At 40.8% G+C, this 20562-nt stretch overlaps 1 protein-coding gene across 7 annotated transcripts in view; it reads left to right on the plus strand.

Moving 5' to 3' along the window:
- Window positions 1–20562, plus strand: part of COL4A4 (collagen type IV alpha 4 chain) — a 115675-nt gene that overhangs the window by 28588 nt on the left and 66525 nt on the right. For all 7 annotated transcript variants that reach the window (XR_004955766.1, XM_016118830.2, XM_016118829.2 and 4 more), the window contains 11 exons: window positions 5543–5677; window positions 6430–6474; window positions 7119–7235; window positions 10608–10676; window positions 13253–13288; window positions 14663–14725; window positions 15052–15087; window positions 15302–15343; window positions 18427–18507; window positions 19319–19372; window positions 19669–19728. Coding sequence is in view for 6 of the 7 variants with exons in the window: in XM_016118830.2 (XP_015974316.2) it covers window positions 5543–5677; window positions 6430–6474; window positions 7119–7235; window positions 10608–10676; window positions 13253–13288; window positions 14663–14725; window positions 15052–15087; window positions 15302–15343; window positions 18427–18507; window positions 19319–19372; window positions 19669–19728 (738 nt within the window). In the remaining variant the exon portion in view is untranslated. The remainder of the gene's footprint in view (window positions 1–5542; window positions 5678–6429; window positions 6475–7118; window positions 7236–10607; window positions 10677–13252; window positions 13289–14662; window positions 14726–15051; window positions 15088–15301; window positions 15344–18426; window positions 18508–19318; window positions 19373–19668; window positions 19729–20562) is intronic.

A 20562-nucleotide genomic window follows, 5' to 3' on the forward strand; every position in this document is an offset into this window, starting at 1 on the left:
TCAAAGGTTTTTTTTTTTTTTTTTTGGGAAAACAAAGTATATTCCTTCTTTCAAATACCATTTTCAATCAGTCACTAAGAAATCCACAGTGGTGTCTCCAAGGAGCTCATTTTTTTTTTTTTTTTTCACTTCTCTGTCACGCAATCTTATCTGCAGCTCATTCGGCAAATAACAAGTCATTCATTCCATTCGCTCAGCAAAGAGCCCCTGAGCATCCATCCTCCTGCGCCAAGCCTCTCACAGGCCGCGTGGCTTTGCCGGCGGAGAAGAAGGTGCCTGTGGCCCGGAGCTCGGAGCCCAGCACGAAGGGCAGAGACTGACGCCCCAGCTCTTCCTTCTCCAGCCTGCGGGGTGCCAGGCCCTGTTCTGCGCATCGGGGCAAAGAGCAAAGGCCCCTGCCTGCTCTCACTGGTGCCTCATTTGGGGCCCCACCTTGGTTTCGCACAGGGGTGCATGTGGAGGGCAGGGTGGGGCGTGGGAGCTGTGGGTTAGTTAACTCTTCAGCTTGGACCTGGTGGAATCAGAGGTCTCCTCGGGACAGTCCGGAAGCAGCATGTTGCGTTGGTTCCTATGGCTGTTGTAACTAATTACCACACACTTGGTGGCTTAAAACAGCAGAAACGTGTTTTCTCATAAGCCCTAGAGGGCAGACGTTCCAAAGCAAAGGCATCGCCGTACTCCCCGAGGCGATAGGGGAGGATCCATCCGGGCCTCCTCGAGCTTCTGGTGGCCCTCAGCGTTCCTTGGCTTGTGGCCACATCACTCCATCCTCTGCCTCCATCTTTACTGCGCCTTCTCCTCTGTGTGTCTGTATCGGATCCTCTTCTGTGTCCCCCTGGTCAGGATACATGTGATGGCCTTTAGGACTCACCTGGATAATCCAGGCTAAATCTGCATCTCAAGAACCTTAACTTTACCCCATCGTTTGCATCTAAGGTCAGGTCATATTTACAGATTCTGGGGATCGACATGTGAACATAGCTTTTTTTGTGGCCACCATTCAACCCAATGCAAGTATTTGGGCGGGAACAACGGTCTCTACTAAGGCCTCGAAGTGGGAGGGAGATGGGCTGGCGTGTTTGAGGGACCACAGGGTGGTCAGAAAGGCTTGATCAGAGTCAGCGAAGGTGGCATGAGATGCAGCTGGAAAAGCAGATCACGGTTATCCTGTATCATGAGGAAGGCTTGAGAGGTTTTCGGAAGAGCGGAAGCAGGTTGAATGTACGTTGTAAGGGGTCGTCTCGGCTGCTGTTTGGAGACGGGAGGTCGTGGCGGCTTAGCAAGGGGCGAGCGTGCCAGGGAGGACTCTGGCCAGGCGTGAGCAGCTGTGTGCACCGCGGCGGATGGCTGAGGAGCACATCGCGGGGGACGATGACAAATCCACGAGTCCAGCTCAGGATGCGTAGAACTCGAGGTCAGTTGGATATGTGGCCGGGGCTCATCGGAGAAAGTGGGGAGGCAGGAAAGGCCAGGGCAGCCCTTCAGAGCTGCAGGGGGAACCCCACCACCGGGAGGAAGGGGGCTAGCAAGGAAGACACAGGTCGGAGAAGAACACAGAGCGGACAGGGGCCAGGGACACCAGGGAACAGAGTGAGGAGGAAGGAGGGAGAGTCGGCTGGATTATAGCTCCTCGGGCAACTTGCCAAGACCCTTAATGCTGCCTCCTAAGGAAGCAGCTAAAAGTCCTGAGTCAGTGTCGCTGCAGGCTAAATTGGCCAATTTATTCCCTCATTAATAAGCAAGAGAATTCATGCTATAAGAACAAACTCTGCCACCACAGTTCAGTTTCCTTGCACTGTCTAATCTTTGAATAACACCTTTTTGTTATTTTTGTAACCCGTTGTGAAATCCAGCATTTCCCCTGTGACAGGGGAGGACCCTGGAGCAGCTGCTAAAGGGTTTATGCTGCGCTGTGAGACCTGTGTGGGGGTTTAAGTGGTGTTATAGTGTCATCTAGTGGCTGAATTGCTAAATTACAACCAAACATTAAAAAAGCAGCCGAATGCTTCTTTGTTCATTTTAATTACAAAAGTCAGCATTTCTTTTTGTTTAGGATTTATACTGGGCTGGCGATTGTACATGGATCCTTGACCTCAGGAAGCTTCCTGGAAGACAGTACCCCAAGCAGATACTAGAATAGCATTCACGAAACAGCAATGAAAAACAGGTGATGAGTTTATGTGGGTGTTTTAAGGTGGATACGAGAGTTTGTAGGAGAGTGAGGCTGACAAGGACTTGGGTAAAAGAGAAGCTGGGTTCGGATCTTTGCTCCCCCAGGCAATAGCCAGGTGGCCCGAGGTCACTAGCTTCATCTCTCTAAGCCTCAGCTTTGTTTGGGAACAGAGAGTGTGTGTGTGTGTGTGGGGGGGGGGGTCCCCTGGGACAAGCAGATCAGTGGTAGCCGAAAAGTCTGACTTGAAGATTTTAGTTTCGAAAACGGACGTATTCTCTTATCTGTTGGTCTCTTCTCCCAAGCTGCTGCAAAATTAAAATCGTTTGATCTTAGCCCTGCTCAAGAGACATGCCTGACACAGATGATTAACAAGGGACAAAAATCCTAAAGGAATGCTCTGGCCTCAGAGAGGCGGGCAGACGCGTGACTCTGTCCACTCTGATGGCCTTTATCCTTCATTTGTGCAGCTGGCCCCAGAGCCAACCCTGCTGTAGCCACAGCGCAGAGGCACTTACACCGAGTCTAATGACACAGTGTCAGCGTGGCCTTTGAGTAAACCGAAAGGTGACCTGGTGGCTTCACGTGGCATACCAACATCTTCTCAGCTGTCAGGCCAACTGTCATTTCCGGATTCGATGAATGTGGTTTCTGACTTCAGTGTGTCTCACTGAAAAAAAAAAAAAAAAAAAAAAAATCGAGGCCGCCATGTCTGAAGCCAGGCATTTTAGTGGGCGTTTTCTTTTTGCTAGATTGAATGCAATACAGCAGGTGGCTGTGTATTTCTTTAAAAACAAAATGTTTTTAGAAAGGTGAAAAATTCCCGTGAGTATTTAATGATTCTCTTGTTATAGAAACGTCTTATCAGGGGCCTGCTATTTAAGCCTGTTCATCCTGAAGTTAATTCTGTTACAGCTCAAACATCCACTTATAAACAGGTTTTTTGTTTGTTTGTTTGTTTCTTCGTTTGTTGCTGACCCCTTCTTTTATTTGAAATGGAATCAGTCTCTGTATTGCTGTGGATAAAGTTTATCCAGATTGGGTGGACTAACTAACTATGACTATTTCAAAGACTGGTATTTGGGAAATTTTCATTGGAGGCTTTCTGACAGGTTTAATCCTGTTATACAAGGTTTAGCATATTTCTTTTAAAATTTTATTCTATACTAAAATACCTGTTAATATGGGGGGGAAAAAACGGCACTAAGTATAAACAAACAATGAAGTCTTCCAGGGGCATGAAAGTGTAAGCATGTAGTGTCTGATGTTAGTTTTTCCGCTTGCAACGTTAGGCTTGCATTTGCCTTTCGATATGGTTGCAGTGACGAGGCCACCCGGACTGTGTTCTACCTCAACAGTAAGAGGACACCAACATCTCTGCCTCGGGGCCACTGCTGATGGTGGGGCCCCGTGGAACCATCGCAGATTCCCCTGGGACCAGCGTGGGCTGAAGTGGTGAGGATGACAGTTCAGAAACAGGAGACAGCGGCTCGCTTTCCTCCGTCGGTCTCCTTTCGGGGCGGGCGGCTGGGGGTTTGACCTGGTTGTTTTTGTTAGGTATTGATATTTCTCTGCTTTTCTCACCATCGTGGGCTTGGGCACCGAGACTCTGCCCTCCTGGAGCTCCTGGTCTGGTGGGTGGGGGCTGGGGGGATAAAGAGACAGTGACAGGTGAGGAGGGTACTTCTGGAGGCAGAAGAGAGGCATCTGATTCTGAAAGGTGTGTCGGGGGAGGGCTGGAGGTGGGGGCTTCAGGATTGAGGGATGACTTAGGGGGGCGCCTCTGGGACAGGACGCCAAAGTCTGTGAAGGAATGACAAGGAAATCAGTGTGACAGAGCAGGAGCAGGGGTAGAGGGAGGCGATGGGGATGAAGAATTTCATCATGCAAACAAGCATTTCTTGTTTTATTTTTGGAAGTGTTTGAGATGGCGCTTTCTCAGGTCAGGACGTGTTTCTGAATGGAACTCTACCCTTCTTAGCTGTGTTCACCATCTCCACCCCTGTATTTTTTTTTCTCCAAAGTTCCATTAGCTCATGGGATGGGGCATTGTGTATCTAAAATGAAACACACTGTCGAGATTTATAGCTAGTTACTTGGCTGGCTCTTTCTGTTACCCATTTATGTGCAAACATGCATTTTGTTGTTTCTAAATAATTCATTATTGTAAAGTACAGCGTTCACCAAAGGTAACTTAGGAGTTTTTGTGTAAATTACATGTAAGACAGAAAGATAAACCTCAAACTTAATGAAAAAGCAGTTATTTCCCGAGCCTTATGTTTAGGAAAAAGGAGAGCTTTCAACTTATGTTAATTAAGTAACCAACGAAGATTAATTAACACAGGTAGGAAAGGCCAGCTGAAGTCATTATTTATTCTTGCTTTCAGATCGTGTTTTAGAATTTATGGAGTTTCTAGAGTAAATTGATATGCCTTCAATATGCCCCAAAGGGTTTGCGCTCAAGTAATTATATTCTATATTTTATTGTTGTATTTTTTTGTAGCACGTATTTGGACATTTAAACTTCCTTGACCATTCTAAGCTTTCGGTATCTTTTATGGCTACTCAGTAGATAGCAGCTATTATGATGAGCAGGAAGGGAGCGTGGCTCAAGGGGGCATGTTCCCGGGAGGCTAGACTTACTTCCTCCGGAACAGAGAGAGCTGTTGAGACTAGCGGCTGCTTCTCATGGGCAATAACTGAACAGCAATTTGGTGGAATCATCCATCTTAATGCAGAGCAGGGAAATTCTTCTTCTTTGTGCCCGAAATGTTCCTACTGTAGGTTTAGGGGGAGGACTGGACTCGTGAAACCGCTACACCTAAAATAAGAGGTGGCCTTTTCATCCGTGGAAAATTGGATGGTATAAAGATGAGATGGAGAGCCTACTTCCAATTTGTGGATCAGAAATGAAGTACCAGCAGCTATATAAGCAATGTTTTCCCCTAGTAGGGCAGACAGATCGTTAGCCATTTGAAGTAAATAAAAGATCTGGCGGTTTTTCCTCACTTTTGGGTCACTAACATAATGGTGATGAGACTTTGATTTTTTTAAGTTCCTCGCTTCATCAAATAGCTCAAGATTTATATACATATCATTGACAGAATGCAAATAGTAAGAAAACTCTTATCGGTTTATAGATATGTGTGTGTATACATGTGGTAAATCAGATTTATCATACGGCTGAGTTTCAGATTGAAAAAAGCAACGTTGCTGTTTCTTATTTCGTAATTAATTAATCCTGTGTATTTCCACATTCGCGTTTGCCCAATCTAATTTTCTGGTCTTCTGTAAGCCCGAGGGACGATGTTTTCATGTTAGAAGACACTACTTAAGAGTCAGCCCGCCTTCCTTTTTAATCTTCCTTCTTAGGGTCAACCGGGACCACCAGGGCCACAGGGTCCTATTGGACCCCTGGGACCACCAGGACCCATTGGGCTTGCAGGAGAGAAAGGAATGAGAGGTGACAGTGGCCCTCCTGGAGCAGCGGGTGACAAAGGAGATAAGGTACGCCTCTTCTTATGTGAAAGACCCGAATTGACCACTTACCAGCACTACTGTGTCAGTGTATCATAATCATAAGCAGTACTTACTTTCACCTCCTAATAAATTTAGTCTAAACTCCTCCTCTATAATCAGCCTTCCTTCCTTAAGAAGCACGCCGTCTTAACATTTTCGATGCACTGAAATACATGATTGTGCTCAGTGGTGAGCTGGATTATGTCATAGCTTTTTCAAAAACTTCAATGGTATTATATGTATCATGCTGAGTCTTTTTTTTTTCATTCAACCATGTGGCTTAGAGATCATTCCATATCAATTTATGTAGATTGAACTTATGCCATTAAAAATACTGTGTAACATGCCGTAGTTTGGATGAAACTATAGTTCATTCTCTGTTGATGAGAATTTGAGATTCTAAGTGTGCAAAATTTACAAAATCCTATAAATTGCTTGTGTGCACAGTTAGGAGTTGGTTTCTCTAGGACAGGTAGATTCTGATAAGCTAATTTTCCAACTTACAGATGACTGACTATTCTTTGAATTGCTACTGCCATGTTGGCTTCCTCAGGACAGAAAAAAGTACAAAAGGTCGATTCTTAAACATTGGCATGTAAGCTCAGTAATGTAAAAATAGGTGACAATGACTACTAAGTGTTTTTTTAAAATGTGGTATTATTTATGCTTTCTAGTAAATCAGCTTGTTAATCTAATAATTTAGTAACTTTTATAACTTGGTTTATTTTCTGGAATTTTAGGGTCCAACTGGTGTTCCTGGATTTCCAGGTTTGGATGGCATCCCTGTAAGTACCCCTAAATTTTCTCTATTTTTTAAAGAAGGGAGAAACCCTCATCAAAACCCTTAAAATCACATGTTCAAAAAAACTTACATATGGCGGACTCTCTTCATGTTCTCATCTCAGTGCTCGAAGAGGTGCTTGCATTTCAATTTCATGGAATGACCCCGAGAGAGACCAAAACACTTTACTGGAATAGCAATGTTTTCAAATAAATCAGAGACAAACATTCTGAAATAGAAACTACGTAGGCTTGTCAAGTACAATATTCTGGAAATACATGTATACTCATAATGCAAGTTTTTATTTGCTATTGAGTCCTAATTTTTGAAGTGGGTTTAAGACTTCTAACATGCAAACTAACTGACAGAAGGAAGAGATATTTGGGGGGCTTTATAGTTCATTGCAGCCTTTTCTAATGATTTCAAGGAAGGTTTCCTCCCAAATCTCCCCAAATCCTCCACACTAAATGAATTTACATTGAGGCCTATTAAAATTTATTTTTACTATGCTACGTAACACTTGTGGGTGGGGAAGGAAGTTTCACAAAATCAAACAACAATTGCCAGAATTCGAGTACCCGTGTTGCATAACCTTTGTGTGATAATATTCTTGCAAAAATGCTTCGCCACTAATTTTGTTTCCCACAGGGGCACCCAGGGCCTCCTGGATCCAGAGGCAAGCCTGGCGTGAATGGCTACAATGGCTCGAGAGGTGATCCGGGGTTTCCAGGAGAAAGAGGAGCCCCTGGCCCGGGTGGCCCTCCAGTAAGATGCCCAGAGCTCACCCTAATGGGAATCTTAAAAGATAACACCCTATCATGGGAACAGGCTCAATGTGTTCAAGAAACAGGGTTAATACCAGTGTGCTGGGAACATGATGAACAAATGAGTGTGCCTGGAGAATGGGGACCGAGAGGTGGGCGGGGCCTAGAATGCTTTGGGGTCTCGTGGACTTTGGAAGCAGGCTGGATTTTCTTTTCTGTGCAAAGGGAAAGTTTTGGTATTAAGGAAGAAAATGATATGACTTGATTGAGGTTCCACTAAGATGCTCCGGGCTGCTGTACTGAGAATGGATAGTGGGGGAAGGGAGCAGGGAGGCCAGTCAGCGGAGCTTATGTTGTTTATCATTCAGGGTTCACTGCACAAATGTAAACCCCTCTATGTACTTGAAAGGAGTTTAATACCGAGAATGGAGCGTTTATTTTAATGGCTGGAGGAGTGGAACTCGGGGGCCGCCATGGGACTACTGATTTCTAAGGTTCACACTGCAATCCAGAAGTCAGGAATCTGCCCCCCTCAACACAACCTCAGTCTCTCACCCCCATGTCGAGACACCAGCAAACGCTCAGTTTTCTGCCTTCCTGCTTGGCAGCACCCACAGTACCAGAAAGAGGATGCCTTCTTCACTTCTGCCCTCCAAATCTCATAAGTACCTCTCCCAGGTGGAGCCTATTCACATCCAGCTGCAAAGAGGTCTGGGAAATGTAGTTTTGTCTTTTTTTTTAACTTTCTAATCCCCGTAATGCACTAAGATAAATAGAAGGGTTTGGAATGGATGCCCAGAAACAGTTGGCAATATCCAGCACTTGAGAAGACTTTACTGCTCTTAGGGTTTTTTTTTTTTCTTCAAAAGTTTTGACTTTTATTTAAAAGCAAGAAATACTCTTTCCTCTATGTCTTATATTCCCTTCCTCTTTCTCTTTTTCTCACTTAAATAAAGATGGGAGATGATTTGACTTTTCAACACTGATTTGCTGTGACTATTTTTCAGAAAAGTCTTTCTATTTCCCTAATTGAATATCATTTCCCAAATTCCTTCTAAAAGCTTCTCTTGTCATCATTACCAGAGTCATCCCAATTTCTTCCGAGTTTTCCTTTTGCTCCAGATCCTAGCGGAGCTGATCTGAACATAGAACTAAAAGGGAATTTCCATACTCATACGTTTCTTGTGGCATCACATAGGAAAAACGAATAACCAGCTTTCGTTAGTGAGCTCCTCAACCATCCTTTGTTTTCAAAAATCAGCTATGGGAAGAGCCAAGTGCAGTCTGGTGAGTGCACGTTTCTTAAGATCTCCCAATGGGGTCAAACCTCCTTCTACTGAGCGCCTGTGAATGTTGAAGAGGGCAAGGGTCCCAGGCTGTAGATTTAACACAGCGTGCGGTGCTGACCGCGGTGCTGACCACGGTACTGAAGTGCGTCATCAGTGGGCTCTGCGAGGCAGCTTTCTCTCCTTTGACTCATTTCATGTATAGGCTGACCCCCCCCCCCTTTTGCATAGTAGTGGGGGACCTTCGGAAAGACCACTAGAGCTGGAACCACACCAAGCAAGGTTAACAAACGATGAGAAAAATCACTGTTGTCCCGTGTCCTTTAAAATATTTTATTAAACGTTAAAAACTCTCTTATTGTTAGCTACGAATATGTAGGGAATGCTTTTTATAAACAAGTATTTATTTGGTACATTGTAATTTAAAACATTATACACATCGAGAATTAGAGTGTTTCATTTCCTTGTAAAAACTTATCGAGTGGTTTGACAAGGCTTGCCTCCATCTCGTCATGTAACTTATAATATGAAGTGAACATGTTTTCTGTGCTTTGGTGAATTGTCGTACTCTTTTCTAAGTTCGGATTAGCCTCCCGTATTCTGAAGTATTTCTAAGAATTTCTTGAACATGAAATTCTTTTGCCTGCGTCACTTCCTCTGACACATCTTCATCCTTTTCGTCATGACCACTCTCCTTCCCTAAGGTGGGTGAGTTCATCTTCGCTAAGCCCCTCGGGCTCGCGTGACGGAGGTGTTGGCATTCCCATGCATCAGTTATTTCTTCTATGGCTCTATTTACATTCTGCTTGATTTTTTTCACTTCCGGTGTTAATTTTCATTTCCTCACTTCATTTCGATCTTCGTTGGTCAATTACCTCTTTCAATGATTTGTTCTTATGAAAGGTCATTTGGATTGAGCACTGTGAAATAAAGGGACAACACAACTACACACTCTGCTGTGTGTGTGTGTGTGTGTGTGTGTGTGTGTGTGTGTGTACTGGGAGATATGCAGTGACCTGTTGCAGACAGACTTTGTGAACAATGCTGTAATCAGCTCGTGCTCATGAGTGGCATTTGTTACTCATGAGTGATCAGTGGACCCATGAGCTAACAGTGACATTTTTCCTTTGTGCAGTTACTCAGTTAATAACAGTGGTAACTGAAGTCGAACCTTTTGTTAAGAGAACTGGTGCTATTTTACTTAACTGGGGAACCTGAAATCCATGCATATTGAAGCTGTGCGAAGCAAGGCCTCCCTGTGTAGGCGAATCTGATTTCTCAAGGAAACCGCTGATGTAATTTATCATTAAACTGTTAGTATCCCCCATTGGAAGCAAAGTCAGGTGTTTTTTTGCATGTTCTTTGTAGGAACTTGATATATGGATATGGTAAAAATTATTTTTATGTGGTAACCCAGTTAAGATATATTAATATATTAAGTAGAATATTAAGATATTAAGTAGGAGAACTTTGGGAGAAAATAATACATTGAGGTATTTTGCTCACTTAAAAAAATACCCTAATTAAACTTGCAGCTACATACAAAAATCTTTCAAAAGAAACATACTAATTTTTAAGTTAATATTCTAAAGATGCTTAGGTTCTCTTTTAAATACAAATATTGAAATAGATAAACTATTTCTAGGGCATATTATTAACTGACAACTGCAAAATTATTTACTTCTAAGAATAATACATGTTTTATGAATAAAACATGCATTAAGTTTTGAAGGAAAATGCAATTTTCCTGCTAAATAATTGATACTAGTAACATATTAGTATATGTTACATATAACCTACATAAATATGTATTACATATTTATAATATGTTAATATGTATATAAATATAAATATATTAGTAAATACTCTGCCTTTGGATATTTCTTAATAGATTTTAACTGAATATTGAGTGACTATGTAAGAGAACCTTAGGATGATAATAATAATGAAAGGAATAAAGAAATCTCTTCTAGTGAAACATGACCATAAATGATAATTTTATTAGTGTTTAATATTTTACATAGAAAAGAAAATATTGAAATAGCAATATACTTTTTTCTTTTCTTAACTGAATATTCTATTTTCAGGGCATTCCTGGAGAAAATGGAGAAAAAGGAAATTCAGTGTTCATTTTCGGTGCCGTTAAAGGTGTCCAGGTAAGCATTACAATCACGGTGAGTTAAAAAAATTTTTTTCCACATAGGTAAAGTCACACGGGACACATGTAGACTGAGATTTTTGGAAACATCTCTGAACACAGTGTTTTTTGTTTTTGTTTTTCATCATTACCCTCACCCTCTGGGATGGCACTGTATTTCCTGTGTGAAGGCACATGGCTTTAGTTACTCTGGCTATAAAAGTCCAGTACCTCCCAACTATTCGTGCAGAGTTGCAATGGATAGATTTATTTGGGGGTTTCTCAACCTCAGTACTGTTGACATTTGGAGCCAGATGATTATTTGGGCGAGGGCTGACCTGTGCATTGTAGGACATTAAATAGTGTCTCTGGCCTATGCCCATTAGATGCCAGTAACACCATCCTCACCCCAGCACATACACGATATCGCCAAACATTACCAAATGTCCCCCAGGAAGATGTAGTCAAAATTTAATAGTAATACTTGCATTCCAGTATAATAGAAATCACCATTATTAAACTTGAAAATTATGGAAACCTTATTGCACTGTCCTTGGCAAATTAAATGCTCCTCTGTTTTTAGCAGAGAATGATATACAAATATTCAGAAATAAACTGACGACAACCTTGTCTCTCTAATATGAGTAGCCATGGATGAGCAAAAGTAGATCACTCACTATGCAAAGTCAAGAGGAGAGACAGCGGACATTTTCAAATTGTGGACATTTGTCTTAAGGAAGAATATTCTACAACAATGAGATAAAAGTAGTTCTAGATTCTTCTACTAGACCCCGAGTTCCATGCTACCTGGAGTGGACACACCTGAGTGGTGATGCCTTTAGTGAGCTCACACTTTTTGTTTGTGGCCTCTGTGCCCATTCATACCTGTGAAACAGCAAAAACTATGTTTTTTTTTTATGACTTGAATGACATATTAATAAACTTAGCATCAAAGCAAGGTCATTTTAGGGACCCACATGCTGTATTGGAAGGAATGAACTGACCCTTGCTACTACTGTGACTTTCAGCAACGCCCTTACGTTCTCCAAACCTCATGTTTGTTATTTTTGAAAGAAAATTAAAATGATACCTACCCTGCCTTCCTCTCGCCATTCAAGATCTGTTATAATTTATATTACAGCATGTTATAAATTATAATCTACTGCACAATACTAGTTATGGCGAGTATTTTTTTTTTGTAATGGTGCAGGAGAGGATGGGTGAATGAAAAGGGAAATGGATATAGAGAATTTATCATCTTAAAGAGAAACAGAAGATTAATAACCTTAGAGAAACAACAGTCTTGAGAGTCTACATCCACTTCACACACGTTCAGTTGGTTATTACTGAAAAAAAAAAACAGAAATTAGGGTTGACAATTATGTGGAGAAATTGGAATGCTCAGGCATTGCTGGTGGGAATGTATATGGTTCAGCTGCTATAGAAGACGGTATGGTGATTCCTCAAAAAATATAATGTAGAATTAGCCTATAATCCAGCAATTCCACTTTGGGGCGTATTTCCAAAAGAAATGAAGGCAGGGACTCAAATAGATATTTTGTACACCTATGTTCATGGCAGCATTATTTGCAAAAGCCAAAAAGTGGAAGGAACCCATCTGTCTACTGATGGATCAGTGGATAAACAGGAAGTGTTTTATATATACACAATGGAATGTTATTCAGTCTTAAAAAGGAAGGGAATTCTGACAACATGAATGAATCCTGAAGTTCTTATGCTAAGTGAAACAAGCTAGTCACAAAAGGACAAATAATGTGTGATTCCATTTACCTGAAGTTCCTGGAGCACTCAGATTCATAGAGATAGCAAGCTTCTGGAATGGTGGTTGACAGGGGCTGGGAGAGGGGGATGGGTAGTTAGTATTTAATGGGTACAGAGTTCACATTTGTGGGGGACAGGAAGGTTCTGGAGGTGGAAGGTGGTGATGGTTGCACAATAGTGTGCATATAGTTAGTGCCGCGGAACTGTACACTTAAAAATAGTTAAAAGGTAAACTTTTACATATGTTTTACAATATATTGTATTTAACATTTTTTTCAAAAAAAAATAAGCTTGCATTCAAGAGAATGTACATCCTTCGATCCTTTAAAATAGGTTGTCTTGAGGCAGAGTCACAAAGCAACAGATTGGCACGGAAGCAGATGGGAGAGAATTTCCACTCAAATTCCCTTTGCATCTACTCTGGGGTCATAAAAGGAGCAAGATGGCTACAAAGGGAGGCAGAGCGAGGCCACTGGACCAGACGCAGTTTAGCTGTGATTAAACGGGGCTATGGAAGTGAGCATTTAGAACATTTTAAACTGAAAGATGAAACCGTGTCTTGAGTCCACCCGCTCACTACTGCAGCCATTTCCTCTGGTTTCAGCAGAGTAGAAGCAGAATTTGCACCTAAGATGGAGGCTGAATTTGCCCCTAAGATAGAACCTTCCACGGTTGTCTTTTCAACACTGAAAACTTGAACAGACGGTGCATTAGACAGCTCGAATAATCCCCATGTGTTCCTACTTTTATGTCGTGTGTTTTAGGAAATGGGGTTGCTCTTCTAAACCAGTGTGTCGTTCGTTATTACTGCAGGGTGACAGAGGGGACCCAGGACCTCCTGGCTTACCAGTAAGTCTCCTGAACAGGCATGTGCTTCTGTTTGCTCCCAAATGGCTCATGGTCCCCACTGGTTTCTATCCCATCAGGACCGACTGCAAAATTTGCAAGGTCCACCCAATGCAAAAAAAACTTCCAAAGAAATCACAATGTAGATCCCTTGTTCCAAAATTAAGAACGTCACGACAGTGACAGCAGAACATTAAGTCGAGCCTGAAACCTTATGTGACTGCACGGGTCTCACACCCATGAAGCCATCCTTGAGTCCTGGCAAGTTTTTGACGACCTTGCTTTTCTATCTTTTAGTGATCGTTTGGTATCACTCGGGTGTGTGCGGTCACTTGATATTTAGGAAGTTAAGTCTGCTTAGGAACTGTGTAAATACTATACGTCAAGTGGAAATGATTTTGCTCTAGACCATTCTGCCTACTGAATCAGTCATCGTGTGTTATATTTAATATTTTGCCCCATCCTCATCTCTGAAATCTGTAATTCAGTGATTCAATTAGTCTTTTCAATTCATCAATGTTCGCAAGATTAAAATTGAAAGCCATTTGCCTCCCAATGTTAACCTACCATTTCGCTTGGTAACTTCGTCTGTAGACAGGATTACTTACCTAGGTTGGTTTCCTTAGTACTTCTGAAGCTCAAGTCTGCATAATCATGAGATGCCTCAAAGGCACTGTTATGATAAATACCATTTGGTCCTCCAGGAGAGGACATTGCACACTCACAAGTCATTTGACTTGGGCAGAGCCAGCAGGAGAACAGAGAGCCTCTCTCCACACTTCCAGGAATGCCCAGCTGTAACCAGTCCTTGTGAATCTGTGTGTAAATTCATGTTGCAAAAATTACATGTTGTAGAAATTTGTTTATGACTGAATCATCTCGACCTTGAATCAGGGACCATATTCTTATTCATGTTGATCTGATAGGGCACGTTTAAAAAACGTTATTTGCGTATAAATACATCAATTTTAATATTTAATTTTAATGAATATTAATATTTTTAAGCATCCTGACGTATATCGAAGTTAAAACATAGGTGAGATTTAGGAGTAGCTAGGAACAAGTTTTCTCTGTTCTCTACTTTTGTATCACAAGATTTGTTTGTAAGTAAGTAAGTAGATTGATCGCTAGGTCTTAATTTAATCCTAAGGTAGGACTTTGTCACACTTGCCAGAGTGCTGCTGTCATGTGACTGTACCCTATGGCCATGCCAGAGCTGCCCCTATAGGCAGATGTGCCCAGGACTGTGACTTCTTTGAGGTTTATCTACCTGGGATTATATACAGTTCTTGCTGTGAATAGTGACTATGGTTTTTTTTTGTTTGTTTTTTTGTTTTTTTTTTTTGTAACAAATGCACTGATTTTTCTCATGCTTAGGGACCTAGGGGTTCGAGAGGACCTGCAGGCCCAGTGGGACATCCAGGAGAGCCGGGGTTTGCAGTAAGTACAGCACTGCTCATTCTGACCCTCTGCAACCCAGACCTGACATTTAAATACAATAGAAAAGGAAAAATCACCCTCTCAGGCCAGGCACAGGTGGGCTCTTTGTGAGATTATCAGCCAATGAATCGGGGCACACCTGCCGTTATCAGTGTGTGTCCATCTGGAGCATGGATCCCCCTGGGTAACAAGCAGCACACTGTGCTCAGAAGTCCATCAGGGGTGTTTTAAAATCGGGGGTTTCCTAAGAGGAACCTGAGACAAACAACAAAGACACATTATGATTTCTATGATTGACGTGTGATTTGTTTCTACTGTTGGTTTAGGGACCCCCCGGCCACCGTGGGAGTCCAGGTTTGAAGGTAGGCAGCCCAGAGTAAAATGCACAAATTGAACCCAGGTACAATGAGATAAGTGACCACTGTTACTTGTCAGAGTGATTTCTTTCCTCTCCTTAGACTTCCCAAAGTATTTAATTAATAAACTTGAACAAATTTCTTAACCAGAAGTCTTGCTTGTTAATTACTTGTTTAATATTCAAAAGTAATTAGATTTATTTATTTTTTCTGTTTCCAGGGTAATCCTGGTGTGGGAGTAAAAGGGCAAATGGGAGACCCGGTAAGAATTCGCTTTTGCACAGAGGAGCAGATATTTAAATGTATGTGCCGCCGGCTTGCAGAGGCTGTGTTCTGATGATCACTTAACTGCATTCATTATCTAGTCACCGCTCAATTGTATGGCCAAGACATTTTCTTTGCTGAATTTTTATGCCACCATTACCCTTGACTCTAAAATGACAGTTCCGACACAAATTTAACACTAAATTGAAGTTAATTTATCTGGCATACTTCACCCTAACAAGAAGAGCTAGAATACCTGATAATTTTTCTGATGATATATCCAGGGTAGCAAATTTGTTTAATTACTGATTTGTTTGGTTTGATTTCACAACTTCATCAAAATCTCCAACTCGCACGTAAATAAAAACATAAATAACTGGAACCAAAAGCACGTAGCGACGCACAATCTCCCTCTCTCAGTCCTTTCGGCCGAAGCATGAAATTTAGCAAGGGCAAGCTTTAGAGAGGTGTTTCAAGATGGCTGCTCATCTGGAACCAATCTGAATGGCTTACAGGTGGTAAGTGGCTCTTTCAGAAACTGTGAGCAAATAGTTCAAAACATATGGCACCTACTCTGTGCCAGACTAGGATTGGCACTGGCTATGGGGGTTTAGCAGGACAGACCCGATCTCTTCTCTCATGGAGTCCCACTGTGGTTTGGGTAAGTTATAGCACAGCCATTTAACGGAAGGACAGAGTTGCCAAAAATATACTGGAAGATGTCACAATGTGAGGAAATGCCTGTGCGATTATGCTGAGCAGAAAGTGCAGGTTACAGAAGTATAAGCTCAACTTGGTAAAAATTACAACAGCAAAATATATTAACATATACACGTGGAGCAGGCTATTTCTCCCTCGACACCATTGATAATTCACGATTGTTCAGAGCTGTCCTGTTTTGTGCTCTGTTTAGCAACATTCTTGACAAACTTGAGATGCAACAAGACCTTGCCAGATGTCCCTGGGGGAGAGTGTGTCCGATTGACCTCGAAGAACAACTTACGTAGAGAAAAGATGGAAAGAAACAATGTTTCCCAAACTCGGGAAGTCACGGGCCCCTGGGAATATGTTTGTCAAAACGCCGAAAGCCCACACACACCTGCTAGAGAACCCCCCACCTTGTGGAGTGAGGCAAGCATCGCCGGCTTAGGGACCTCAGCACCAACGCAATCAGGGGCAGTTGCAAACTTGGGCCACAGAACAAAGTGGAAATATTTGGCTATGAGGCGGCCATTCGAATGACCCAAAATAGGCTTATTTAAATAATTTTGGGTTGTTGGATGAATAAAACCATAATTTTGAAATTTCAACGCAGAACTCTGAGATACTCAAGAACACATTCGCCCACCCCATTTTCGGAAACACTGCCCTAACTGGTTGTTACTGATTTTTCCCAGGTGATGTGATTATGGATCATTGACATTTTATTCTGCATAACTTTTTTGTACATTTGACCAATATGAATAAATGGTACTTTTGCAATATGGAAAATAGTAACATGATCAATATTTTGAAGAAGCTCCTTGCTTGTCAGACTTTTTAGGTTTCGTTTAGCCTTATTCTAGCTATGAGAATAAATACGGTTACCTTTACCAATACACGTTACCCATTTATTTGTATATTGTTTATGCATTTGTTCAATTGTCTATTCACACAACAGGAAGCTATAGAGCAGCTACTACGCCAACACTGTGTTAGGTGCCAGGGGACGTCAAAGGAAAAATGTCCCTAACTTCCTGCTGCTTCTGTAGTTTCTCAGGTTTAGGTAGGAATGAAATTATTGATTGTATTTTTTTCCATTTAAACTTAAAACAGTATTCTTCTTCCTCAAAACCCACTTATCAAAAACATTAGCAGTTTTAATAATTATATATTTGAGAATTTTCTTTGTCCCACTCAATGTAGTAAATAGTAAGCATTTTATGGACATTATCTATTCCACAAAATAATACTTTGAGGTAGGCAGTATTAGAATCCCCATTTCACAGAGAAGTAAAACGAGATTTAAAGGAATTGAGGAAACTAGAGATAGGACAGATTTTAAGGAAATTGCCCCAAATGACACAGTTGGTAAAGGCCTAGTTTGTAGACACAGGTGACCTGCTCTATCACTTGCTCTTAACTGTGACACAAGAGGGAAGGTAATTCTAAGTGTAGAATAAGAGAATGGCTCAGAAAAGTAAAAATTAACCATCTTCTAATTAACAGTAAGAATTTATGATTATATTGTGGCAAGCCCAATTTAAGAAAATCTTTTTCTCTAAAAGAATAACATCTATAATGATATAAATGAAAACTTTTGGCTAATTATTTTATAGAGAGTTTAAAAACATTATTGAAACTAAATTAGAAATGACTTAAATCTAACTACAGTGGAAGGGCTTAATAAATGATAGTATATTCTTATTAAAGATTATTATATAGGTACTAAAAATCAGGTTTTTGAATAATTTCCAATATAATAGGAAAATGTGCAAAAAATAGTATTATAAGAAATATTTAAAAATTTTAAAGTTTTAATAAAATATAAAAATATAAACTAGATTGTACGTTTAAATTATGTTTGTATATTTTATATACTACTATTCTTATAATATATTTTAAATTGTGTTTTACACATCATTTGAGCACATATACATGTGATCATGCAAATACATGTGTATTTACACACATACACATGTGTGTACATACACATAGTATATACTGTGTGGATATATACAAATAGAATATATACAAATAGTATGTACTGTTTGTATACACACACACACACACATACACACAGTGCACACACACCACAAAGAACTATACCAAAGTTTCAGTGGAGATTATCTCTGGATTGTAGGATTATGGATCCCTTTTATTTTTAAAATTTATTTTTAACCATAAGTGTGTATTGCTTATGTAAAACAATAATTATTTAAAATTACATAATTTATTTGCCATGATTTTACCTTTAAACCCACACACACAGGATTGTAAGCGTTATATCACAATAAATAGGGGGAAATCTTCTTTATTTCAAATTTTATTTCAAAATAAAATTAATATGAAATTCCTATTATCTTGATTTTTTTTTTAAAGGGCGAGGTTGGCCAGCAAGGTTCTCCTGGACCCACCCTCCTGATACAGCCACCCGATTTTTGTCTCTATAAAGGAGAAAAGGTAATTCCCAATCCATATGTTACTTTGGTAAAGTAGTAAGGGCCCGTACCACTTGAGCAGGTGCACCGCCGGTGAAGTACTGAGCACCTCCACGCATCATGGGATTAACCCCAAAGCGACCCTAACAGAGTGACACCATCATTAACCCCACTGTGCAGAGCTAAAAACTGAGGCTTAGAAGGGTTACTAGTATCCTCTGTGACACCCAGCTGCTGAGTTGCAGACCTAGCTTGGACTACTAAATTGTGACATGCCTTTCAGCGTAGGGTGTTCCATTAATCTTGCCTTCGGTGTGTGGGCTGAAAAGACCACTGGAAGTCCGGTTGTCCTTTATATGTTGCAAAGGGGTTTGATGTTTTAATAATGGATAAGGTAACCATTGCGTAGAACCAGGCACATGATTGATGATTGGCAAAGATCAATTCCTCTGTCAGCCTGCAGTACTGATGTTACCGATGCCACAGGCGGGTTCTGGTGTCAATTTTCAATTACTGGATTAAATTTCACAAATTTGCTCAAAACGAGACACGCCTCTCAACGGCCGCATTCCCAGCTTGTGTCTGCCGCCCTGGCTCCATGGCCGTCCCCCACTGCACCCCACGGTGCTACATGTCTCACAGAGAACTGGCCCGGGTAATGTCAAGTTTGTAAGTGAGCTTGGATCTCAGTCGCTAATTAGCGAAGCTGAAGAGTAACCTCTTACTTAAAAAATTAGTAGAATGATTGTTGAACAAGGTAATTTCTGAAAGAGATCGAAATCGGTATGCTAAATAAGAATGATAAGCCAGATTATACATATTGTGATTTTTAGGGTGTAAAAGGGATTCCTGGAGTGATTGGACCTCCAGGACCACCAGGACCCAAGGTAATTTATTAAAGTACCTTTTTATATTTGTATGATGTACTATCTTAATTTTTTAAAATTTTGCACAGTCTTTATCATTGCTTTAAATGCTAATATATGTTACTAGAATTTTTCACTATTTTATCATAATAGTGATAATATGATAGAATATTATAGACACCCTGTAGGGTGCCTATTCTAAAGTAGTTGATTTCTTTAACCTGCTGGCCATAATTTTCATTTCTCCTTTTGTTTTGCATTCTCTTTTGCTGCATTATTGTTCCTTAAACCATTCTAAATGTTGCCATCCTTTTCAGGGAGAACCCGGAGTTGGGGCAAAAGGAGAGAAGGGTATTCCTGGGTTCCCAGGCCCTCGGGTAAGGATTATTCACGCCGTCCATGAGTTTGGAGGCATTTCTCTCTCATATTTTCATAAAATCAGATCAATATTCCAGAGAGCCGAAAGGTGGGATTATCTCAACTGGGAACGATATATTTTGACACCAAGAACTGTGTAGTAGCTAAACGTCCCAGAACACCCCTTCCGTTGACATCATTTAGATAAAACAGGCAAGCGGAAATGGAAGAACTGGCAGGAAGTAACGAGATTGTGGTATTTCCTGCCTGGCTCAGTGTTAGTGTGATAGTAGCTTGGAATTGTTCATTTAAACCTATTTAACGAAAGAAGGAACCAATTGAAAAGAAAAACTGAATCAGGCCTCAAACATCACCACCCATGTCACTCATAGGATCCCCATTCCTAGAGTCACTGTAGACACCAGACCCCAACACGCACAGACATTGAGTTTATTTGGCTCTAGGTTTAGGACTTAATGGGACAACATTGGTTTCCATAGTAATTTTGATTGTTGATAACGCATGGAGCAACTATTAATCTCCAGACAAATTATATTGTAATGATTCCGAAGATATTTAGCCCAGTACAAGCACTAAGTTAAATAAACTAAAAAGGAAGAACAGCAATAAAAATATGTTCATAACTTAAAGCACTGGCAAGGACATGAATTTTTTTTAAAAGATAAGACTAACGATCCATTAAAATAGTAAACGTTATAAAGCAATGGACTCTATTTTATATTTATTTTCTTTTATTCAGCTATCTTTGCAAATAACATTAAATATTTATGGAGAAGTCTCGGAAGGTAAAGCGTGATCCTTGAATTGCATTTTAATACAATTCTGTGTTGATT

The sequence above is a fragment of the Rousettus aegyptiacus genome, unplaced genomic scaffold (assembly GCF_014176215.1).
Source record: "Rousettus aegyptiacus isolate mRouAeg1 unplaced genomic scaffold, mRouAeg1.p scaffold_m13_p_2, whole genome shotgun sequence".
Taxonomy (NCBI): domain Eukaryota; kingdom Metazoa; phylum Chordata; class Mammalia; order Chiroptera; family Pteropodidae; genus Rousettus; species Rousettus aegyptiacus.